At 36.9% G+C, this 26,997-nt stretch overlaps 1 protein-coding gene across 1 annotated transcript in view; it reads left to right on the forward strand.

Moving 5' to 3' along the window:
- Positions 1-26,997, forward strand: part of LOC148953993 (rho GTPase-activating protein 15-like) — a 149,859-nt gene that overhangs the window by 49,144 nt on the left and 73,718 nt on the right. Inside the window, exons 3-4 of the mRNA XM_089085728.1 lie at positions 1,558-1,830; positions 21,010-21,111. Of these exons, the coding sequence (XP_088941854.1) occupies positions 1,558-1,830; positions 21,010-21,111 (375 nt within the window). The remainder of the gene's footprint in view (positions 1-1,557; positions 1,831-21,009; positions 21,112-26,997) is intronic.

Raw genomic sequence — 26,997 nt, forward strand, 5'->3', positions numbered from 1 at the left:
CTATTTTTTTGAAAGGTCCATTAACTATACCTTTGGGGATGTCAACCCCCCTCCCACAACCCTCAGGGCAAGGGCTGTAATTTAGGCAATTTGTTCATTGTTTACATATAGTATATGCTATTGAGAAAGGTTTGCATGTTTGGCTTTTACTTTCGACAAAGACGAAGGGCATTAAGGTGAGCCTGTCAGAGAATGTTGAGGGGTGTGTTGAACTAAATCAAAACAGTTATGTGTATACGGGTTGTCAAAAGAGCGTAACACAGGAATGACTGAGTATATGAATTTGCAACTTTCATGAAATGATAAGGGAGATGATCAATTGACCGAAAAGGATATATTTGCACGCTACTACTACTACTACTACTACAACTACCATCACTACTACTACTACCACTACTACTACTACCACTACTACTACTACCACTTCTACTACTACCACTAAAACTACTGCTTCTGTAGCCGTTACTATCAAGGCTTAGGATAATGTAACGAACATATGAGGATGGGTTGAGGAGAAAGTTGAACTAAATCAAAACATACTCCTTATGGTTAATTCATCTTCCTACTTAAAACATTTTCAGAAAACTCCAGTTTAATACCCAAATCGATTCTTGTGGTACGCCCTTTTGACCATCTGCACGCACTTAGTGTGTTTGGACTAAGTTCAAATTCCCCCCGATGAGTCTCCTAAAGTTTATACGATCACCCCTTTTATGCCCTGGGCATAGCTTACAACCCTTGCCCCCAGGTTCTGAAGGATTGTTTCAGGCCTTGCTATATGATCTTTTGCCTATTTTGAGCAAAATGGCTATCTAAAATTTTTTATCGTATGCTATTAGGGAGAAGAGGACGTGGGAGGGGGGCTAGTTGCCATTTGATTGCTCTGGACTCTTAAAAAGGGGAATAGAACTTCTGATTTCCAATATAATGAGCACCCCCCTCCCCTGAAGTTTATATGACCACCCCTTCCACAAAAACTTTATATGTTAATAATGGGTAACTATTATAACTTATAGCCCTTGCCCTGAGGGCTTTGGGGGGATTCATTCTCAAAGACATATTTACTGGACTTTTCAATTAAAAAAACAAAATGGCCATCTCAAAATTTTGATTGGATTTGCTTTGGGAAATTATAAGTGGGTGGGGGGGGTTGCCCTCCAATCACTTTCGACTATGAAAACGGAGACTAGACCTTTCAATTTCTAATTGAACGAGTCCCTTTCGAAGAGTCTACGACAACTCCTATGCGAAGTGCCCTGGTCTGAAAAAAAAACATAAATAAATAATACATTGTGCCCTCATCGCTCTTTACTTAGGCCGCTCTATTGTGCTGCCTATGATATTTTCGAATGATTCCAAAGTGTATGTTTTAATGTAAAATAAACAAAGTGCATTTAATTATAGCATCATTTAATGATGAGTTTTTTTTTTATTTTTAATGATGAGTTATGATACTGTGTTATTTTTACTTGAGCTTTCATTGATTTAAGCAACTTTTTCAGTATCTATTTTATGATAGAGGGTATTTGTATCTGTGAATCGATTTTTTTTTTTCAGACAGCATCAGGTGACGAAGAAAATCAAAACATATCCGAACAGCCGAGTCCTGTGTTAGTGCCTATTTGTGAGCGGCCCAAATTAAAGCGTGAATTATCCACTTTTGGAGTCCCTTTGGTGGCAAAAAATGATATTAATGGAAACAGCACAGAAAAGGCTCGGCCGTGCGATTTAGTTACTGTTAAAAGGGCGCCTATTCCTGTCGGATGGGAGCAAAAGATTGATCCAACCTCTAAGGAGAAATATTATGAGCACCCTCAATCCGCTTCTAAGGTTAGTCTTCCCTCGTTTTTCCATAGAGTCTTATTAGCCAAGAATTTGAACTGTATTTACGTATTCCTCTTCTTCTTACTCTAATTGTTTGGAGACGCCATAGCATAATCTCCGTGTGATTCCTGGCCCTGCGACAGCTGAGATCGAACCCCGCTTCTCCTATTCGCAATCAGTGATCAGTCCTACTCTGCCACCACGGGGTTATTTACAGTTTCCTTTCTACATTTGCAATCTCCTCTATCTAACTATTGGCTAACGAGAGTTGAGATTTATGGAATTGTTGTATTAGTAGTGTTGCTAATATGAACAGTTTCAAATGCGCCTCGAGCAGGAGCAAATCCAAAAAAAAAAAAATTATGCCGGTAACAAGTTTTTAGAGTCGGGGTTGGAGTTGGCATATTGAAAATGTCTAGATTTGTAGTCGGAAGTCGGAATCGGTTATAACCTATAACCGACTCCACATCCCTGGTAAAAAACAATCCTGAAAATTTCCGGATAAGAGAATTATGTCTTGGTTAGACTGTAGTCTGTAGCTAAAATAGTCTAGTCGCTTAGTCAAAGCTTCGTGCAAATTTGGAAAAAAAAGTGTGAAACTTGGTCCACAAGGACTGTTTGATGTGCTCTTTCGAATGAAACTGGGACACAAGCTGTCCGACAACTTTAAGAGGGGGAAACAGGGGGTAAAAGTCACCCAAAAGGGGGAAAAGCAAAAAAAATTCTTTTTCCCTATTTTAGCTTGATAATCGGTATGTATACTCGGTATTAGACAGAAAATTGAAGCAAAGTGATGGAAAAGGTGCTTGGAGTGTCGCACCATCAAAGGGAGTGGTGGAGTGGGGTGAAATTTACCTAACAGGGGGGGGGGAACGGGAAATATTTGTTTTTGCCTATTTCAAATTGGTATTCAGTTTGTTTATTCAATCTTATATAATCACTGATTTAATGCCATGGTGAAAGTGCAGAGGATGTCTTGGGAGGGGGGAACAGGGTTAATATTTCCCCCGGGGGAAATGCTGAAGAAGGGAAATTTCTGATCTGCTGTCTCTAAGTTTGTTCTCGCCATTTCAGGAGGCATTCTCAAGATCGAATGATACAGTATTACATCCTAAATCCGGGATATGGGTAAGAGGGGAAACTGGGGCGGGGGGAAATGCCAAACTGAGTTTCTTTTCAATTTTGGCTGTGACGGTTATGATGACTCTACTTTGAGTAGGTGGCAAAAACTGGACAAAGGAAGCCTCGGATGACAGCTGTGACGTGCAAAACTAAGACTGCCTCCCCGCCCCTTTGTTTCCCTTCCTTTAAGAGTCAAATGCACTACTATAAATTTCGTTTAAAGATATAACCTTAATCATTGAAGGAAGAGGTAAAAATAAGAAAAAAAAAGAAGAAAAGTTCAGCAGCCTATTCGTTGCTGGCGTCAGATCTGTAGCACGCTCCATTACAGGCACACAGATCAGTGCACGGTAGTGAAGCCTTCATGCACTTGCATGGTGGCTTGCAGACTTTATTGCAGCCATATTTGACCAGTTCTTTGTACGCATTGAATGCCTCGGGTAGCATCTTCCACACAGGATGCCACTCATTATTTACGAGTTTCTATCCAAATTCAGAGGGGGAAGAAGGATTCTGAATGGGGTCGGCTGCTCTTCCCGAAATTCGGCCAACCTGAAAGTGTGCACGTCTGGTGTGCTGAAGAAGGGCGTCGGATGTTGGTGGGATGCGGTCAATCTGCCGTCCCTTGGCAAAAAGCAATTTTCTCGCTTCGTGAGCACCCTGGACTTCGCTTGTCCGCTCATAGCATAAAACTACAAATCTCTCCAATAGCTCTTGCGTTCGCGGTCTTGTAGCAGTCGACGCAGACGACAAATCCAAGAACGCGTCAGTTGCATCGGGATAACTTCTCTAGACATCAAGGGCTTTCTTCTTTCCAATACCAGAAAAGGAAGATACTGTATCGCAGCCTGTAAACGCGTGGAAACCAGGCAAAGCTTTTGACTTTTGGGGGCCAAGTATATGATGAATTTTGTGAGCTGGGATGCTTCTGCGCTGCTGCTTCACACCAAAGTCCACTCAGAGTTCAATAAGTGGGATGTATGAGCAAGAGCCCACAGCTAGCATGAACACATCTGTATCTACGGCTCGTAACATAGCTTTTTTGTGACCAGACAGTTCGCAATGACAATCGGGGAGGATAATTCACGTATCTGCCTCTTCAAGATCGCAAGGAACAAAATCATTTCGAGCAGCTGACACCGAAGGTACAACATCTGAATACTTTCCACTATAAACTTCTTTTCCAAACAAATTCATGCTTGCCGAGTGGTCTGGTAACAGGAAGAACATTTGATCTTTGTTTTCGGTACGGAGGAAATCAGCCCAGTTCCGAGGGATAGGAGTCATTTCTCTTAGGCTGAGACACTGTCCGAAACCTCTCCTTTCTCTTTCTCCTTTGTTTAAGCTGCTTTTGATGAACCTGTCCCATATAACGACTGACCGTCTCTAGTTGGCTATTGAATGTACGGTAGAAAAACTGTGTCCGCGTAATCTTTGAAAAATTTGCAGGAGCCGGGTGCAAGCATATGAACCAAGGCTGATCCATCGAATACTTTTGAACTGACTCGAGGAATATTAGTTGGTATATCCAGCAATGCTTCTAAACAAGTTGTCAGGTCAGATTTTGCAGTTTTCCCAAGGAACCTGCTATCGGACAGTTCAGGGGGAGTGGGCTGGTTCTCGTGCTTAGAAAACTCGCCCATGTCGTCGTCATGAGACTGGCAGTCAGTATACAATCTAACAAACAAAGATCAAATGTTTTTCAGGCTAGAAATCTCTTGTTTTGCCTTTGACAATTTCTTGGATATCATACTTGTGGATAGTGGCAGGTTATTTTTCTTAATAGCTTCTGTGAATTGCTTGAATCACATTTTCAGTTGTTTTTCTGTAAACTTTTGATATTGGCTAAGTCCTATTTTGTAAGCATTCCTGGTGCTTTGTATTACGTAACTGGGCATTATCTTCTTTGTTTCGAGGGTACGAAGGTCATTTTCTAGTTCAGCAAATGAATTGCCCCTTCCTTCAATGACTTGAAGAAAGTCCTGAACATGGCACATGAATCGCATCTGTAATTTTGGTGTGTCCTCATGATGCTTCAAGTTTTCTTCAGAAGAAAGGTTTGTGAATCTTTCTTCATACTCCTCAACGGCACTTTGAACATCAGGACCTGATGTGATCCATCGAAGAATAGCATCTGGGTTTTTGGTGAGTCCAATCAAACCGGCTGTTCCTTTCATTTTCTTGTTGATCTGTTCATGCGCTTGATCCATTGCCATGGAAGAAAAAGTGTGTTTTATCTTTCGAACTGTGAAGTTTCATTTCATAAACTCACAAAATACAGCTGGGTTCTGGGTACTGAGGGCAATCATGTCTCGAACGTGCACCGACAGCCATCTGGCGTAGTTCGTGTGGTCCAGAGCGAATGCCTAGCAAACAGGCCAAACAAGTCAGGAAACCAGTGTAAGTTCGCAGGGAACTTGAAACAGTGTTGTAAACAATAAAAACGGATTGAGCACTCCCTCGCATCACCCTTCATTTTAAGCCCTTACTTTATAGCCGTTGACCTATCAGTACCTGAACTGCATTACAGTATTTCCCTTGGAGCCAGGTCAATTTCCCAAAAGGAGCCAGGCCAATTTCCCAAAATGAGCCAGGTCAATAAGGCCTATTATCCACCTGAACTGGAGTAAGCAACGCTCGTTGTCAGTAAAGAACCTAACTCACACAACTAGGATCGCCGTAAATCTGGACTTTCAAATGTCAAAAGTACTAAGCACAAACTCTATGAAAGTCTAAATTTTCAGCAGAGATAGCGCCAAGCTTTTTCTTCCAGGTGAGATCAATGTGGCACTGCACCCCGTATCTGAGTAAATTGATATAATAACAATGAAGTCAATCTATACAGGGTAAACACTTACCTTTTCATCGTATTATCCGGTTCAGATCTGTTTACATACTAAACGATGAATCATTGCCGACTCAGTTTTTCGGTTCATCGACTCTTGCACCGAGGGGCTACTGACTTCCAAAATATGGGTGAACAGAGAAACAGCAGTAATGTTTCTGGTATTGACAGTAATTCTTTTGGAATTTTTAAGGATACTGGAAATTTTTTTTAAGTAAAAGATAAAAATCGAAGCCATTCGTGACCGTTTTCACCCCCGTTACCCCTCCCCCACCCGTAAGTTACTAGGGCACTCCGAGAACACACCATTACTTTTTTTCTTTCTAATACCCGAGAATAAAAACTGAATGCCGAGTTAAAAATGGCAAAAACAAACATTTCCCATTTTACCCTGCTGGTTGAATTTCCCCCCTCCCCCCAGGGTGGTGGAACAATCCAAGCACTTTTTCCATTCCTTCGCTTCAATTTCTATCTAATAACGAATTTACTTACCAAATATCAAGCTGAAATAGGCAAAAAGATACTTTTTCGCATTTTCCCCCTTTGGGTGACTTAACCCCTGTCCCCCCTCCTTAGGGTGGTCGGATCGATTTTGCCCCAGTTTCATTCAAAAGAGCACATCAAACTGCATATGTAGACCAAGTCTCATACTTTTTCCAAATTTGCACGAACCCTCCTGTTTTGTGGACTAAGTGACTAGACTAAAAACAGAAGGAACAAAAAGTGTTTGTACCAAACACTTGGAATGGAAAGTACAACTGGGGTCATAGCCTCTCTAGCTTCCCAGCCCTACCGCCAACTTTTTAGTAAAAAGCTAGATATGTGGCACCTTTTTGGGGCCAGAATTAAGACAAGGATTGTCAATATGTATTATTGAAGACACGGAGTATTCCTTTTGTCTGTTTAGCCCAGCCTCCCAGCCTCTTCCTTCCATTTTTTTCTTTTTTTTTCCATAGAAAGGCAGGCGTGTTGAAGCAGACCTTGGCTGAAGAACAATCATGCAATGTTTTTCAAAATATGTAATTGGTGGCATCAAATGGGGATCTGACTCCTCCAACATCCTTTACTCCTTTTACTGTCTTCTTCTCAGCAGGAAAGAAGGCTTGCTGAATCTTGTTCAAACTGGTGTCATGCAAGGACTTTCAATTGGCATGATTAGAAGACCAAAAGGTCGAAGGCCCTCCTGGACCAGTAAAGATTAAAGAATATCTTTCTTTAGTATTTTCATTAAAAAATCAAAAAATACTTTCCCCCTTTATTTTAGAAAATACCACTTTTATTATCTCGAAAATCAATTAAAAAAATATCGTAGCCTCGCCTACGCTTGGTTCAATTCAATAGAATCATAAGAGGATTTTCGATGGACACGATTGGAGGCACAAACAGGATCGACAGGGGCAAGTAGTTTGGGCTAGAGGAACAGAGGAAATTGTTTTTCACCTTACTCTTCGCAGAAAAATGTTCAGATTTACTTGAAATTCGTAGGTAGGTATTTACAATCGAGGAGACTAAAAACGTAAACTCGTAGATAGTTGAGTGTAATATCGTTCGGGGATTCATCATCGCTATTACCCCCTAAAGATCGTATTGAACTTCCGAAATAATTACCAAAAGCTGTTTGTTGAGCGTCATAGATCAGGAGGGCAACACATGCTCAGTCACACTTTGATTCTTTTGATGCCCATTACGCTGCTAATCCCCCTTTGAGAACAACTTAGCAAATATTTTTGGTAGTTGCCTCAGAAGTGTGAAAATGAAAGATGTGACCTTTGGGATAACGGCGACGTTATTCTCTGTCACAGAGAGTGACTTGTAAGCAATAATCGTAGCATGTTTATCTTCCGAGGCGAACGGGGGCATAAGAGTGCTAAGTGGTCTACCTTTATTCGTTTCCGATAAATTTTGCTTTGAGAAAATTTGTCTTCCTTCAATTCACGATTATTAATACCGATGCAACGCAGTTATATAATTTCGCAATTATTACATTGAAAGTACACACTGATGCTACATAAATAAAAAGTACACATATAATTTCTTAAACCACATTGGCCTGACATAACATAAAGCGCGGAAAACGAGCGAAAAAGTGGGTATCGAAGGCCAAATGAAAATATTGAAAAGACACAACACAGCGAACAGTTTAAAAGGACAAATGCTTTTTTTCTTCAGCGTGAAACGAAAAGACATAATCAATAAGAGTGCTAAAGAAAAATCCAACAAAATGAAGGGCGGAAAGTCAATGTGAATGTGAAAAATTAATGAAAAAACAAAAAATTAAAAGATGAATAAAATTCAATAATAGCCAAAAATTATAAGAATTCAAACGTAATACCTAACAACCATACAAGTGAGTCATTCACCAATATCCGTGATTTCCAAAAAATCCAAAAATTGGAACCTCCATCGACGGATACTAGCGAATAACTGAGAAATAAAAGAAAAACTTTCATTCACTAAATAAAAATGCTCGTTTTTCTTTCTTTATGAAAAAGTACACATTAAGAATACTATTGTTTAACACCTTGAATTATAGGTTTATTAAATAAAAAAAAACAAGTTTTTTTAACTGAAAGTAAGGGGTGACATAAAACTTAAAATGAACAGAAATTATTCCGTACATGAAAGGGGGCTGTCCCCTCCTCGACGCCTCACTCTTTACGCTAAAGTTTGACTCTTTGTAACAACTATACTCTTTAAAAGAATAAAAACTTTAGGGTAAGAGCGGAGCGTTAATGAGGGGACACCTTCTTTCATATATGGAATGATATCTATTCGTTTTAAGTTTTAATGTCGCTTCTTACTTTCAGTAAAAAAAATTGTTCTTTTTTTATTTAATTTCTTTTTACAATTAATGCAGGTTCGAATTTGGCTCACCGTACATGAAAATAAAAAAAAATAAAATGCATTTTAATTATGGCAGATTTCCGGATTTGAAGAGTTATCTCTCCTCAATACCTTGCTTTTTACGCTAAAGCTGTTAGCACTTTTAAAAAAGCTTCCTATTCTAATTAAACAGCACCTGTGTTTCAATTTTAGTAAAAGTCAAACTTTAGCATACAGAGTAAAGTATTGAGGAGGGGACAACCCTTTCATATATGGAACAAATTCTTTTCGTTTTTCAAATAATGCTGGTATATCTGGCTCATCCTCTATGAAATATACCCCTACCCTCGCGGAAAAATCCTCCATGGAAATTTCATCCAGCGTAAAGTGCACCTCCCCCCCGTCAAATTTCCTGCAGACAGTTCCATCCTCACTGAGAATCCCCACTCCCTGTAAAATTTCTTGCGGACGATTCATCCTGAAAAATTTCTCCTTAGCATTCTTTCATTTGAATAAGACTTTAATCTCTAATCAGTTTCTCGATCACTCCAGAAATGCCGCCTTCCGTGGAAACTACTTGTCAGAAAACAAAACACGCGGAAGAAAGCCCCTGGATAATTCCCCGGGAAAATTTCCACATAAAAAATTTGGCAAAGAGAATGTAAGACAATTAAAAAGAATTTAGTATAGTAATTCTGTAAAAACAAAATAAAAAAAGTGTAGTATTTCCCTTGGAATATTCACTCCCCAAAAATTTCCCTCCCCAAGAAAAATTATTCTCATACAAATCCACCCCATGCTCCACCCCCCCCCCCCAAAAAAATAGCTGTTTACTTCCCAGTAACAAATATTATACGTAAACAACGGGCAAACTTCATAACTTACGGGGCTTTACCAACGGATTGTAGGGGGACATTTTATACCTAGGAACATAGTCATTTGACCTGTAAACTATACTGAACAAAATGGTTATTTCAAAATTTGGATCAGGTAATTCTGGGATGGGTGTGGGAGGGGGCTCATTTGCTCTTCAATCTTTTAGCCTCTTAAAAAAGGCACTAGAAGTGTTAATTTCCGTTCGAATGAGCCCTCTCCCGATATTGTAGGACCACTGGGTCGATACGATCACTTCTGGGAAAAAACAACAAATAAATACGTATCCGTGATCTTTTTTCTGGCAAAAAATACAAAATTCCACATTTTCGGAGATAGCTTGAAACCTATATAGCAGGATTCCCTGATACGCTGAATCTGATGGTGTGCTTTTCATTAGGATTCTATGACTTTTGATGGGTAAGGCTGAACTTAATGAAACTTATGTATTTTAAATCAACATGAAAATCCAATTCTTTTGATATATTTATTGGTATCGAAATTCCGTTTTTTACAGTTTCGGTTACTATTTTGCCGGGTCGCTCCTCACTTACAGTTCGTTACCACGATCAGTTTGATAATCCCTCATCTTGAACAACAAGGAAAGTTACATTTTTGTAGTGGTAGCACTGCTCTGCGTGTAGCTATTTTTCTTTTTTGGAAGTGCTAGTGGGCTACTGGAAGATAGTAGAGAGATAGTTAAGGGCTACTCCGAAAGATGGTACTTACATCAACAGCTTTTTATAAATTTTTCTTGTTTTGTTACTTTTTTGGGGAAATTTGGCTAGAAAGCAAAACAAGTACTCATCAATTTTTTTTAATTATTAGTTGTTTTTTTTTTAAGATGAAATTCTTCATAGGATATGCTATTTGAAAAGTGTTGACACCCACAATACTTTCTTTTTTTTTCGGCGAAGCCAACCAAATGTTGGTGTAACACTTCACATTGTCCAAACATAATAAAGCTGTTTTGTGCTAATTATATAAACTTTACAGGCTTAGAAGCGAAAATTTTTGCTGGTTTGAAGTTTCGATTTTCTGATACTTTAATCAACAAAGACAAATATATAAATTAAAATTGTCCTACGTTGATCTTCATTGCCCAAATATCATATTTGAATTAAATAATACAAAAACGTGATGTGTTGTTTGTTCGGTTGATGATATGTTTCCAGTTTGATTTCTGGAAGTGGTTTTTGCGGCTTTTGCAAGCAGATATGGTGGCCTGCTAGTGATTACAGGCTTGTGGTTGGAAACAGTAACCTTTGCCATGTAGAAAGGTTATCTTGTGCTTGGAATAGTGTGTTTTCCACGTTCTAATTTTCGAGATTGTAATGTCTGAAAAAGTGATGTCGGATGGAAATAATTGCCTTAAATATGAGCATTAAGTTTTCTTAACTTAGCTCTTTTTTTTATCTGTAATGTGTCAAGATAAAAGAGTTTGTGTAAAGTGTTGCGAAAATCATTTTGATGTAATGATTCTAAATTCTATATTTTACTTTTGAGTTCTCAAGACAAGGCAAAGGATATTCGAGAGAAACTAGACTCAAAGCTACCCCCCCCCCCCGTTCCTACGTGTGTCTTATTTTATCTCTAGAGAAGTTATTTTTATATCCATTACCATGAACTAAATTAAAACAAAGAGGAGTTTAAACTTGGACTCCCCTGGGCATGCCTAATACTTTATACCTTTCTCCCCCTTAGTCTTAGCTCGCTGAATGGGTTGTCCAATCATGAATCGTTTTCGTGTTCAGTATTTCGCCTAATCTTCGTTTGTTCATCGGAGCCACGGAGAAGCAGTGTTTACTTGTAAAAATCATTTATGACTCAATACTTTTCTCTTGTTTTTCACTTGGTCAACATTTATCCTAAAAAAACAGGTTTTGCGTTCTTCGTACTGGCTCAAAGTTTGACATAACAATATCAGGTAAACCCAACAGCGAACTAAGTTTCTGTCTTTAAAAAAATGTCTATAAGATAACCCTCACTCTGATCGGTAAATAATACCGATTAACCTATGCTCGAAAGTTGAACACAAGCCCAGCTTACCAAAGTACACACGGGATTCATCACTGTAGTTGTGCGCAATTCTGTTTTCATCGATTGATGTGCCTTGAGCATCATATATAAATGTACATGGAAAGCTTGGTGGGCGGTGTTTACCCCCCCTCCCCCGGTGTTTACCCCCCTTGGAAAATACCCTCCGAGGAAAATTCTCTCCGTGGAAAATCCCCCCCCCCCTGTGGAAAATAAGGCTTTCCAAATTTGAGAACTTTATTTGAGTTTTTATTTTTTTTTTCCGCAGGGGTAAGAAATTTTGGTACTTGTATATTATACGCCACTCACTCAAGTTTACGCTGTGTAAAACTCGAGAAAAAATCGGTTTCTTCGTTAGTTTCTTTCAGCTTAGCGTCAGACAAGACAATTGAAAGAATAGATGGGAACTATATAATTTGGGCTATATATTTGCACATAAGGGGGGGGGGGGTAAAGTATATGGACACTGTGAAGTCAGAAAACAATTCTTACTACATAATACACAGAATGATTGTACCTAAAACATTTTGCATGCAGACCCGCTATACTCTATCCCCTCCCCCTAATGTGCAAATATATAGCCCAAATTTGTTTCTAAAGTACAAGGTGTGGTTTTTAATTAAGGTCCGTTTGATCATAAGTACACAACGAATGATTATTTAAAAAAAAAAAAATCAAAAAGTACATACTTTACTTTGTTTAACAGCATCTTTGCCAAGTTTGTTGTAACATTTATCATACCTCTCAACTACTTTTAAAGTTACTCCTGTATAAAAACTTGCCACCTGTTCAGTTAACCAGGAATTCACTTCCGTTTTTACCTTGTCATCATCGTTGTAACGTTTGCCACTGAGGTGTTGCTTGAGGTGGAGAGAGGGATGGTAATGACTCGGAGCAAGATCAGAAATGTATTTCGGGTGATTTGAAATTTCCCAGCCAAAACTGTCCAACAAATTACGGGTCTGACCAGCAGTGTGAGGTCTCGCATTGTCATGAAGAAGGACAATTTCCTTTGTCAGCATGCCAAAAAAAAGTTGTTTTTTTTTAATAATCGCTCTGCAGAGCTTTCTGAGGGTTAGACAGTATGTTTCTCCATTGATGGTGGTTCCTCCGTTGCATGAAGTCGACGAAAAAAACAAACAAAAAACACCATGTCTATTCCCCAACACCGACGCCATGATTTTGTGCTGGGAGAGAGGATGTTCGGCCTTCAAATTTTCAGGAGAGTGTGTGCGTTTCCATACCATGTGCTGTTGCTTCGATTTGGGCGTGATATGCGAAACACGTTTCGTCTCCAGTTCAACCCGGTTGCCACCTCAGTGACAACCGTTAAAAAGAAGACGACGACGTGAAAACAGCAGCTATTGAAGCCAGCGGCAAGTTCTTCTAAAGACTACTTTAAAATTAGTTGAGAGGTATGATAAGTATTTCAAAAAAAACTTGGCATCTATGTCAAAAAATAGAATAAAGTATGCACTTTCTGATAATAAAGTTATCTTTCGTTGTGTAGTTATGTTCATACGGACCTTAATTAAAAAACACGCCTCGTAACAAAGAAATTAACAAAGAAACTGGCTTGTTGTCGAGTTTTACACAGCGAAACTTGAGTGAGTGGCGTATAATACACAAATACCGAAATTTTTCATGGAGAGAGAAAAATTTTTCCGTTATTATTTAAAAACGATCAGAAATTAGATTAAAAAAACAAGTTTTTTCAATTGAAAGTAAGGAGCAATATCACAACTTAAAATGAACAGAAATTATTACGTATATGAAAGGAGCTGCCCCGTTGGAAAAATAGGTTGCGGAAAATGGTGACCCCTCGTGTATTTTGTATTTTTAAAAATAAGAAGGTTTACTGTCGTAAATATTCAAACACACTAGGCTGTGCACAGCATTTCTTGCACCCTATCTGTGTGTAGGAATGGCTGTGCCATTGAATTGTCTCCTTTCCTGTTTTTGTGCACAAAGTTTTTAGAATGGCCTTGTTTCCCATTTTGTGTTTAAGTGAGGAATACAAGTTCCACAGGTTGTTGTAGTAAAGATCGTCCGGTGTCAAGCAGTTTTTAGGAGTAAGTGTCAAGAAATGAACAAATTTTTCATTCAGTAAGAATTAAAATCCACAAATGTGGTAACTTTTGGTTTTGTTTGAAATACCCAGGATTGAGCCGCTCAGGGGCTAAAAACATTAAGTTCGTATAACAAGCATTGGACAAAAATAACTTATATAAATAACATATAATAAAAAAAAAGAAGATCGAATTGACCTCTACGGAAATATTTGGTATTCAGTAACTAAATAGATTGTAGGATGTTTTTGGTATTAGCCTTTGTTTTTAGGGATTGTAAAAACTGAAAGTTAAATTTCAGTTAATTGTGTTGAAGCTCAAAAGTATAAAAGGTGGTTTTATCGAAGTTTACTTCTGAGAGGCTCAATTAAAAGACATAATCTCTTCACTATTAATGGGCTACAGTTAATGATTTTCATTCCGGTTTCCAATGCTCAAAGCACCATGCCATTACTGATGGCTCTTTTCTTTAAATCCATATGTAAATCTTAAGAAAGCTGGATACGTTTATGAGGTGTCAGAACCTTTGGATAATTAATGGTTGATTTGTTTGATTTTGTAATTTAAAACCATTTTACGTCTTGGATTTCCATCCGATTATCATTTAGGAGGCTGAACAAATCTTTAGGGAACACTCGGCGAGTGTTCAGCTGTTATTTTTTCTTTTTTGTTGAATAAATTCTGGTTCGCGGGTGTTGGTAATTAACTCATAGATTTTAGAAGAGAGATGAATCGTGACCAGTTTGGATCTGAATCTGATGTGAGTCTGAAGAAATCTTTATTGAAATTCAGTTGCAAGTTTGCCTTGCCAGTTTTTTCAACCGTCAAAAATGTTTATCTTCTCGCTCCTTCTTTAAGTGTAGAAAATTTTCAAAAAACCCACAATTATGTGCCGTCAAAATCTCCTCGGCGTTCTTTTACTGTGCCTGGTGGTGATAGACCAAGATCATGGCAGGCTAGAATAAGACGATGGAAAGCGCCGTTGTCCACAGCATTAAGATCCGCTCTTGTTCCAACAATTGTTGCAGTATCAGATAAACCACCGTCCATGAGACCACGGCGAAGGATGGTTCATGAAGAAAAACCAACAAATCTTCAAGGATTTATTCTTTTTCCGGCTAAACATGTGAATGAGGAACCAGATATATTAGAATCAAAAGAGTTCGGATCTGACGGTGATTGTGAAACAGTGCTATTCCGAAAAACTTGGCCAGTGGTGGTAAATAATTGTGCTGTATGTGATCGACAAAATTGCAAATCTGACCTAGTACTTCCTCTATTTGAAAGAGTTGAAAAAGGTTTTAATAATTTAATATTGGATGACAAATGTGAAACTGGATTATTTACACGTAATTTAAACAAGGTATGTTTCTTTAAACCTATGATAAAAATGAAGCTATGATGCTTATGCAATAAAATTCTGAAATATTAAAAAGCTCTGCATACAATATATATGTTTGCTACTTGCAATACTATTGACGAAAATGATTTATCATCACCAAATGTGAAATTAGGAATTGCCACTCGATCATTGAACTAATCTGCAAAAAGGCCCCAACCTCTGGGGAATTTCATCGCGGGTGCTATGAGCCTTCATATGTGGTCAAAGTTGGATTTTTTTTTTCAATTTTCTCCTCATTCGGCCCAGAAAATGTAGAGTTCTTATTTATTTTGAAAGCAAGCCGTAAGAAACAATAAAACTAAAAGTTGAAAATTTTGTAAGCAAATTCTCATTGAATCGGTGAGAAATTAAGCATAAAAGTCTTGACGCTGAATGCAAAAAAAGGACTTAAAAATATTGCCCGAATTAAATATTCCACAGATTCGTTTAGGATCACTATTGAGCATAATTCGTAGTCAATCAGCAGTGTATTCTATAATAGACAGGATAAGCCCCGAGATAAGACAAGATAAGTCTGTTAGATAAGCCCCGATAATATCAGATCTATTTTTTTTGTTTTTTAAATCTCTTCAAAATTACATATTATATTCCCGCATCATATGCTAATTACAGTATTTCAATGCTCAGTTGCAACTTGAGCGATGATTATTATCGGTGGCTTTTTGTCCATCGTTTTGAAATTGTTTGTGAATGTTTTATGTGCGAACACAAGACCTAACATACTACTATGGAATCATTATGGAATCATTTATGAGCCGGCACTAGAATTTCAACATTCTTCATTTGACTCTTTTGTTGGTATTTCTGTCTAACGACGGGGACTTTAATTATAAAGATGCAAATGTTTAGTTATAAAATGCAAATGAAGAAACTAAAAAAAGTTACTTTTAAGAAATAGAGAGAATTATAAGGGAGATCTAAAATAATTTTTGTATTTGGTGATGCCAAAGCCCTCCTCCCTCTTCCCCCATTCTGATTATGTTCCTGCTCTTAAGTATTATCTGAGGTTTCAAGTCCTTTCAGCTACTATTACAAAGCCATAGTCATACTTGAGGCTTGTTCCTAGCTTTTATGCATGAAAATTTTTTCGCTTAATTTTGCCTAACGTTTACTTATTTCTTTGTGCTTCTTATTTACACATTTCCTCAAGCTTGTCCGCTTCTTACGCTGAAGAACCTGGTCAGAAAATAATTAATCTAACCAGATCCAAAAATATGCCTAGGAAAAAAAGGGCTGTTGAATAATGACACTTATGATGTGACGTATCAGGCGAAGGGGGTAGTTTTCCCAAACCCTATCCACCAAACACGCGAATTATAATAAGTATATGTGAAAATGTTGAATATGTCGTAAGAATATGAGAAGTTCGGATGAAACCTTGGCCTTTATTACCATCTCCTCCTGTATACATTCTAACATGTCTTACAAATTCAGAATCTGTGTAGATTTTTTCCTTTTTATTTTCGTTCCTTTTTTTTAGTGTTAAAAAACATCGAGACACTTTGAACTTTATTTTAAGTCACTGATATTTCAAGACCTTGAGATTTCATCTTCTCCACACACCGAGGAATCATGTAAATGGGTATTATAGCAGAGGGGCTTCAGTCCTGGCTTTCTCGGGACCCGGCATCCCCCCTCCGAAAAATTACCCTCTGCGGAAAATTCCCCCATGCGCAAAATTGAGCAGTCACAAAGGAAGTACAAAATAGGTACCTCAAAATGTCGATCAGATGTTCTAAGGGGTAAAAAAAGGACCATATATAAAAAAACGGCTCTAGGACAGGGGCTGGTTGGTCTCCGATCACTTTCGACATTAAAAAGAGGAAAAGAACTCTTAATTTCCAATCAAATGAATATCCTCCGAAGTTTCTACAACCAAGAGGAGGAGGTTGGGGATGAGGAGAGGGTATCCCCCTCCTATATAGATTAAATTCTGTTCGTTTTGGGGTGTAATATTTAACGTTTTGGGGTTTGAAGGATACACCGGTATCCTCACCCCAAAATTGTCTGATTTTTCTGATTTTCTTGGGTAATTTTATTTGCCGTTTGGGGAAAGGCTGATGAATTTTTTTTCCTTCCCTCCCCCTCAGGAAACAATCCTGAGTGCATAAAAGCCTCTGTGGATTGTTGAAGGACATTTTCTTCCAGAAATATACCTTTTGGTTCCAAGTGAACTCTTTTCAAACACCAGGTTCTCTTGTTACTACAAACACGTCGCAGCGCTAAACCGCCCATGATGGACAGATTTAATAACGCTCTTATCCTATTCCATTCAAGGGTTCTGCTTTTGCAGCCTCCCAAGAAATTTCAAAAGTTGGGGGCGTTATGCAAAGGCTGATTCCACCGTTCTCTGGGACGTCCAGATTTTCTTGTAGCTACTTGCGGGCTATTTAGTCAAAGTTTTCTAGGGATTTCGTCTATGCCCCTTTCAAATCAAAAAAATGAAAAGGAAAATTGACTCAATTCCTGGTAAAAATTTAATCATGCCCATACCGTCTGAGATATTCAGGGGCATCAGGGCTATGCATGGATTTATATATATATTGTCTAGAAGCCTTCTATACTGGGGTGGCATCAGTACCATACCTTACAAAATAGCATTATATCCTTTAAAAGTCAATTAATGACTCATTACAATAATATATCGTCATTTGTGACAGTAGCCAATATACTTTTGGTAATTTATTTCCTAAATTTGTAGCACCAGAAAAATTCAATATCTGATTTGCCTCTAGTCTTTTACATCACTCCATCATGACGTTTTAGATCACTGTTGAACCGTCTTTTGAGGTAGTCGGTAGAAATTTTATTAGGAATAACACCCCCAGGAAGTCCATTCCAAATCGAAGTGCACGGTCAGATGAAGCTGTTCTTCAAGTACTCTGTTCTTAAGAGTTTCAACCTTAAGATAACTGGACCGAGCTCTGAGCCTTCGTGTCTGTTGGACAATGGGGGAGTGCACAATACGAGAAAGCTCGAGACAAGGAGATAAATTTATGTACTTGTAGAACAAAGCCATCCACGCTATATCAAACCTTTCACTAACAGACTGAAGATAGTCATAGGGAACGACTGAACCTACCCTAATAGCCCTATTCTGGATCTTTTTAAGTGGTGCCAACAACGTTTGCGGAGAACCAGTATACAGCGGGCATCTATAATCGGCTATGATTCTGATGCAAGATTTGTTAATTAGAATGATCGAGCTCAGCGGTAGAAGTTTTTGCAGTGAATAGAGATCTGCGGAGAAGTGGATTCTGAGGAGATAATACTCGTCGACTCTCTCCAAAGCTCCCTTCATGAAGATGAAGTATGGGGTGTATGTAAAGATCCGTCTGTAGGGGCAGGGAGGCTTGGGTTTGGTCTTGATATTTTGGGATGGCTACGCGTGTTGTAGCATAGCGTCATCGACAAAGTAATGCAGAGGGCTTGTAAGGTTGTCTCTCATGTCATTTATGTAGAGAATGAAAAGCGTAGGTCTTAAGATACTACCCTGGGGTGCGCCTGCCTTTATTGGATATTCCAGGGAAGTTAACCTGTCAGGAATAATCCGCAGTGAACGATCAGAAAGAAAGCTCTCAATCACTAAATTGGTCTTCTTTCCTGTATTTTCCCCCTGCTTCTTGAATAAGTGCTGACTCTCCTCTATCTTTGTATTTTTGTCCCTCCTCTCCCCACCACTTCTATTTTCTCCTCTCTGGTATTAAACTTTAAATGCATTCTGAAACAGGAATTCAGAAAAAAAAAACGGAAAGATTTTTTCATGGAGATTATAAATCCCAGGATTTATTTCAAGTGAGGTGGGAGGATTAGATAACCCACAAAAGGGTGAATTATATAATTATAAAAACTATAGAATTTGTAAAATAAATGATAAAATTCCTGGGGAGGACGGGCCAGAAGGCCAATCCTTGGATCTGTTCATGGCGACTGTACTTTGGAGCGTCCCACCCCATTCCTGTAAAGCAATACAAGTGGTGAACTGTATAGTAACTTTTATGGGGCAAAACCGATGAAATGATGGGAATTAGGAGAAGGAATCACGCTTTGGGGTACCTGTCTTAATCTGAGAATTAAATAAAAAAAAACAAGTTTTTTTTAACTGAAAGTAAGGAACGACGTTAAAACTTAAAACGAACAGAAATTATTCTGTACATGAAAGGGGCTGTCCGCTCCTCAACGCCTCGCTCTTTACGCTAAAGTTTTTTTGTTGTTTAAAAAAAAATAGAGTTGTGAGAAAGTCAAAATTTAGCGTAAAGAGCGAGGCGTTGAGGAGGGAACAGCCTCTTTTATATACAGAATAAATTTCTGTTCGTTTTAACTTTTAACGTCGTTCCTTACTTTTAGTTTTAAAAGACTTGTTTTTTTTATTTAATTTTTTAATATTTTGTAACTAATATAGGTTTTGGTATTGGTTCACCGTAAAAGAATAATGGAGACAAAATGTGCATACTAAGTTTACTTTTAATTGGTTAATTGACCTTCTCGAAGCTTGTTTAATTTTGTTTACAAACGTTTTTATTAATAATAAATATACGTAACTTGCGAATTAACGTACGTTATAAACTTCTATAATCATAGATTTTTAATACGTATATTAGGGGGTTCGCCCCCTAGTCAATACCTTGCTCTTTAAGCCAAAGTTCGAATTTTGTCCCAATTCTTTAAAAATGACCTCTTAATCACAAAGTCCGTTAATTAAAACCAACATCTCTTATGAAATTACAAAAAAAACTTTAGCTTAAAGAGTCAGGGATTGACTAAATGGCAAACCCAATAACATACAAAACGATTTCTGTTCGTGTTAAGTTCCGATATTGCCCTTTACTTTCAGATGAAAAACTTGTTTTTTTATTTAATTTCTTATCTTTTCTTAAATAATGCTGAGAAATCCGGGGCCCCTTTCATAGCAATGTCTTTTCCCCCATGAAAACTTCCTTCATGGAAAGATCCTCCCATATAACCTCCGACCCCCCCCCACCTACCAGAAAAATCCCCCTGAAAACGTCTGTATACTTCCCAATAACCAATGCTATATGTTAACATTGGGTAAAGTTCATAACTTTCAGCCCTCCCCCTGGAAACGTCGGGGAATTAAGTCATCCTAAAAGACATATTTATCATATTTTCGACCATGCTGAACAAAATGGCCATCTCAAAATTTTGATCGGGTGACTTTGGGAAAAAATGAGCGTGGGAGGGGGCCTAGTTGCCCTCCATTTTTTGGTCACTTAAAAAGGGCACTAGAACTTTGAACTTTGTTCCAATGAGCCCTCCCACGATATTCTAGGTCCAATGGGTCTGAATATGATGAATATGATGGTGTGATTTTCATTAAGGTTCTATAACTTTTAGGGGGTCTTTCCCCCTTTTTTCTAAAAATCAGCGAAATTTTCTCAGGCGCGTAACTTTTGATAGGTAGGACTAAACTTGATGAAATAAGTTTGAAATATATTGAATATATATATATATATATATTATATATATATATATATATATATATATATATATATATATATATATATATATATATATATATATATATATTAAAATATATTATATATTTTGAAATCAGCATTAAAATCTGATTCTTTTGATGTATCTATTGGTATCAAAATTTGGTTTTTTAGAGTTTCGGTTACCATTGAGCCGGGTCGCTCCTTATTTACAGTTCGTTACCACGAACTGTTTGATTAGTTTGAAATTCTTACTTTTTGATTTTGTGACGAGTAATATTTTCAAAGTTTTACAATTTCTCAGGGTATATTTTTATTGGCCTATATTTCAGAGTAGTATTCCAGAATTATAGGATTCGATATGGATGAAACCGAATGCTGTAAAATATGATAGCAAAAATGTGTTACTCCATCTTTCTTCGTAATTCTATAGGAAGACAAAGGGACTGAAAAGATGCATGTTAGTGATTTTTCTCTGTACAAAAGTGTTAATAATGTAAATCAGACATTTATTTTGTTCTCACCTTTTTTCTTGCAATTTCTATTGTTTTTTTTTAGTGGTTTTCATCAGTTGACGAAGAAGGCAGACTGTATTATTTTGAAGAGAACAGTAATGAGTCAGTCTGGGCCCTGCCTGAAATTCCACCACAAACTAAGGAGGTAATTGTATATTATAGCCTATGCTACTTAATGTTTCCGGCTCTCTCGTGTTAAAACTCTGGTTCCATGCTTGTTTTCTGTTTTCTTTTGTCGAAAAAAAAACAACAAAAAACGTGTATTGCAGATGTAGCTTCATGCAATGAGGGACCCGTGGCTTCTTCCAAATCCACGAGGAATTATTTTCTTATTATCATCTCCATTTTTTGATTTCGGTGTTTTATTTTTAATTCAATTTTGATATTGGAGGTTTAAATTTGTTTTTTTCATTTTTAAGAACTCACAAATACGATTTGAATTAGGGAAAATTTTATTTTCAACCCTGTCACTACGTAACTGCAACCAGGAGGTTGGGGTATTCTCTTTTACCCGTTCGCTGTCTGAGGGTATCTTCCTCCAGGGAAACATATTTCGACTTTTAGGAATTACTCGAAAGGTGAGTCATTGGGCTAAGTACTTTTTTGTTGAACCTAGTGGCATTAATTGGTGGGGGGGGGGTTGTGCCCGTTTAGATTTTGAGCAATAACTTTTTGGGTGGATTTTCATTAGAAAATGTTTTTTTTGTTATTTTCATTGAAAAAATGACTTATTTGTCCCCTCCCCCCTACCTGGATTTTGAAAAGTGCTTTTTGGCCCCATGTCCTTTCCTAAATTCTTGTGAACTGACGCCACTGGTTGAAGCATCAGATTCCTTAAGAAAAAATTTCTTGAAAATATAGAAAAGAGGGGAGTTTTTTTATTTTTTTATTTTGGTACTTATGTTTTGATTTCTTGATTTGAGTAGAACCGGTTTCTCTCTGTATTTCGGTATTTACTCGGTGATAATCAGCTTAGCCTGAGAGAGATATGCTACAATGTAGGTATATTTTAATTAAATATTTTATATATAGAGTTGGTATTTTGATTAAGTTAGGTATTTAATATAATGCGTTCTGAACCGCCTGATTTCCATAATTCTCAGTTTTAGTTTCCATAGTTTTTTTACTAAAGTATTATATTTTCATCGTATTTAGGCAGGGCCGTATCCAGGATTTTTGTTCAGGGGGGTTTTACTAATTTTTGACTTTTTTTGGGGGGGGGGGGGTTACTAATTTTTGACTCAGTTTTCGACTAATTTTACTGATTTTTACCTAGGTTTTACTAATTTTCGACTTATTTTCGAGTCGGTCAAAAATTTCGGGGGGGGGGGGTTCAAACCACCCACCCCCCCTGGATACGGCCTTGTATTTAGGTATATTTCATTCGGATTGATCTAACTTTACTAGTGGGGCGGCTGTAATACATTAGTACCTTTTTTTTTTATTAGGCTCTCACGTCACCCAAATTGAAACTAACATCGTGACAAAATAAAGGCATATGCGCATTAATTTATTTTTAAGAGAGGAGTAAATTTTTGGTACTCTTCCATTAGCTGGACTCTTTTATATAGTGCTAACACTTTAAATATCGTATACGCAATTAAAACCACGCTATACATGGTACTTCTCTACAGCGGAGTCTTGTATCATCCCGTTGAACAACGGGTTTTTCAACGCGCTCGAGTTTGAGATATAAAAAGAGTCCAGCTAATGGAAGAGTACCAAATTTTTATTAAACTTCAGAAGCAGATAACTATGTGAAAAATATACTGGAAGCTGTGGAGGAAAAAATAATGATTTTCAAGTTCTTACTTATTTGTATCGTAAAAAAAAAGAAACTTTCCCTTATCGCTCAATTCCAAAGTTTGTTCATGATGGCGAATGACGCCTTTTATTGAACACACCATTCTTGTTAGAAAATAATGGAAACAAACAGCTAACAATTTTGGTTTCATTAGCGCAGCTGAAAGAAACAGACTAAAATGATTAAGCACCATATTTCCGGTTTTTGCTGCCTTTCCTTTGGGAGGGATGAATATTTGTTATTTGTGTTAAATTTTAGCATCCGCTCTTTGTCATAGCTGTTAATTAATTACTTATTTTGTGCTCATTATAGATTTTTTTTTCTTATATAAATTTGGTAGATAGATACAGTGATGAGTGTTTCTGAATGCTCTTTTCTCGAATATTCTGTAATATGAACCGGATTTATAATAGAGTAAAAAAAAAACCTAAACTTTAGTATTCCAAAATTAATGTTAGCAAAAAAATTAAGTAAATAATCATAATTTCTTGCATGCAAGGATGTATCCAGGAATCTTGTTTGGGAGGGGGAGGTACAAAAAAACTTTAAAAACATACTGAAAATTAGTTTATATGCATTTTTGCAACGTTTTTACGGGTCGGTCAGTTTTTATGGGGGTGGGGGATTCAAACCTGGTAACCCCCCTCCCTGGGGATAGCCTTGCTAGCATGTCTAGAAATTTTTAACCTTGATAGTCTCTGGTCTTCCACTGCGTTTTTTATTCTGGATTGTCATTTCTTAAGATTAATAAAAAAAAGAAACAAAGAAAAATTGAAATAAATCAGAGAAAAATAAAGATCTATATTGAAACCAAAGACAAGCAGAAATATGTATATAATAATCCAAACTATCGGTGGATAAATGAGGACAAAAATGAATAGAAAATGATATAAAAATCAAGTCGAACTTTAGACGAATAGAAATTACCACAAATAAAATTAGGGCTGACGCCCCCGACACATTCTAAAGTCCACAGCTTCATTTGTGCTTTACTGAAAACAAAACTCATTTCGGATATGTTTTCTGTTATGACTTTAATGTACCAAAAATTGATAATACTTCCAGGAATGGATACTATTATAATATTAAACAATCAGAATACTTTTATTAGTTCTTTCCAGCAATCTTGGTTATTATTGCGATTTTCTTCTTTTTTGTTGTTGTTGCTGTTGATTATGTTTTGAAAAATAAAAACCATCCTGTTCAAAACATGATTATTGCTTTCAATGAAATGGGAATGAAATTCAATTCGTTTAGAGGTTTCGAAAAGGAGGGAAGGGGATAGGTAGCATTACTCTTATTTTAAACCTTGATTAGCCTCGAGATATCATTTTTTCTCTCGTGCTGTTGTGGATTCTACGACAAACAAAAAAGTAGGCTACTCTTCGAAATACAAACCGTTTTTACTAAAGTGAAAATGAACGTTCTGGCCTATTCAAGGCTTAGGGAACGCTAGCGCTACTTCTCTTTGTCATCATTTCTATTCCTTATATGTTTGGCTTTATTAATCGATGAACCAGGTACGCATAATATCGTTCGATTTTTCTCCGTCCTCCAAGTCAAAGCTTAAAATCGATTCGAACCCTATCCTTCTAGATTTTCTTGAAGTTTCAATTCGTTACCTTAAGCCATTATCAAGATACTATAAATAATTTGAAAAATTATGTGCATGGATGTCTGTGAACGAAACATCTGTAAGAGCTTGCTCAAAATACACCTAATCAGGAACAACAAGTTGTTTTGCCATTTTCCAGGCATCCTTTCCCCCAAAAATTTGTGAATTTGTTGGCCCTGAGAACGATCTCTGAAAGTTTCAAGCTATTCGGACACCCATGATCAAACATGCCCCCTCCCCTTTTCATTATACAAACTATATGTGACCAATTGACAACTTGGATAATTTACGCCCCTTGTTCCAGGGGTCGTCAAGTTCTTGTCATCTTCTTTTTTTTTTTTAATATTTTAAAAAATCCCGTCTTCTCGCCTCTCAGAGCACCAATAAAATAAAACAAAAAACTATTTAAACATTTACAAAAAACTAAATGTCATCTGCACTTTAATTTACTTAAAAATAGCAGCCGAAGAGTGGTCTTCGCATTATTGTACTACTACCTCTAAACCACATTAAAAAAAATGTTCTCCCGCAGAGAGGACGTCCTCCCGCTACAGGAAGTCCCCGCTTACAGTGGCTACTTTTCAACATACAGTAACAAACTTTCTTTAATTCCAATTCTACAACGAGGCCACTAAAAAAAAAAAAAAAAAAAAAAAAAAAAAAAAAAAAAAAAAATCATTAATCCCCCCAATCCACCCACACACAACTTAAGTATCATTTCAGCTTATGTTTACATTACATAAAATAAACACTTTATATACGAACCAAATAATCTGAGTTGACGACACTGCCCCATTTTTAATTTCCATTCCTTTCATTTTCTTTCCATTTTTGGCTTCCTTGATTTTCGCCTGAAATAAAAAAAAAATTAAATCTAATTTCTGTTTACAAACAACAATAATACGAAGAACAAAAGGGAAATCTTTTTGTAAGACAGTGGAGATAATTTGAATGAATATTTCGGCCCTATGTCCATGGGCCGTCCTCAGCAAGACAAAAATATATAAAAGAAAAAAGACTCACAACAACATGCGACCAATAAAACCAAAAAAGTGAAAATTTGAAAGCAGTCCTAGCATCGTTACTTCAGCGAAGTTCATCCAGGACTGATAAAAAGTAAGGTAAAACAAGGCGATTCAATGAGATGAAAGAAAAATAAATTAAAAACACGTTCTTATTGCTAATCCAGCCTTTTTGGCAGCTAACCTCAAAGGTCTTTTTGTGACCGGTTCTGTGTTAATGTCTATCGGTTTTTTAAAATATTTTGTAAGATCATTTTTAATTAAATTTGTGTAAAGAGCATTTAGTGTATATTCCCCCAAGTCCCGATTTAAGAAAATATTATTATTAATCTTAAGTTTGATTTCAATTGATTCTCGGACCACCTGCTTTATGCCTAGGTCATTGCTAATAAGGGCGGATTCATCAAAAAGTATATTGTGGTTAGGATTTTCAAAAATATGGCTGTCTAATGCAGAACCAGATGAAACAGCGGAAATATTAGAATTTAGAGCTTTGACAATATAATCTTTATGCTGTTGTATGCGTTTTTCTAAATTCTGGTGTATTCTACCTACATAATATGTGCCACAATCGTATGTTGTTTGATCGACCCCGCTTGGGCAAATAACTGGAGTTTTACCTTTACCAGAATTTAGAAAATTTATTAATTTAAAATTATTTGTGAAAGCTAAATAAAGATTGTTTTTTGTACAAACTTTTTTAAGATTTGTTGTGATTTTTGAGATATAGGGGAGGTAAATTATGTTTAAGGGCTTGTCAGACATCTCACTTGGTAAACTATCATTAATTTTACGGGAATGTCTTTTCAGTCTACAGTTAATTACACTATTAATAAATAACATAGGTTACCCATTTCCAAAACGTATATCCGTGATAAAGTTTAATTCTGCTGTGATGTGGGAATGAGAACAAATATTTAGGGCTTAATCGACGAGGGATATTACGACTGCTCTTTTAACTTGGGGGGGGTGGTTTGATGTAAAATGCAAAAATATATTATTTTGTGTTGGTTTTCTATAAATAGTAAAATTGAGTTTATCAAAACTACGAATAATTAACACATCTAGGAAATGGGATTTTGTTTGCGACTTTGATTTCTAAAGTAAACTGTAAATTTCTATCATATGTATTAAGGTGATCTAAAAAACCCTTAAGTTCACTTTCCCTATAATTCCAGAGTGAAATCACGTCATCCATGTAGCCTCCCCAAAAGATATGTTTCGAAAAATACGAATCTAATGCCCAATTTTCAATATGTTCCACATAAATATTCGCCAGTAACCCGGAGAGGGGCGCGCCCATCGCTAAGCCATTAATTTGCTGGTAAAAAGAATTACGGAATTGGAAATACATTGAGTATTTCTTACAGAGTTTAACGAAGGTCAGTAAGACATCACCATCTATTCCTGCTGCTGAAGCTTCTATTAAGTGATAATTTTCTTTGATTTTATTTTCTAATAACTGTTCAGATGCTGTGACATCAATATTTGTATACTTTGAAACAATGTCAAAGCTACTTATAATTGTATTTTCTAAGATATTTACAGTTGTGAGGTTTTCAACTAAATTTACCGAATTATATATATATG

This window comes from Artemia sp. Qi Xiang Cuo, chromosome 3 (assembly GCF_049724085.1).
Source record: "Artemia sp. Qi Xiang Cuo chromosome 3, ASM4972408v1, whole genome shotgun sequence".
NCBI lineage: Eukaryota > Metazoa > Arthropoda > Branchiopoda > Anostraca > Artemiidae > Artemia > Artemia sp. Qi Xiang Cuo.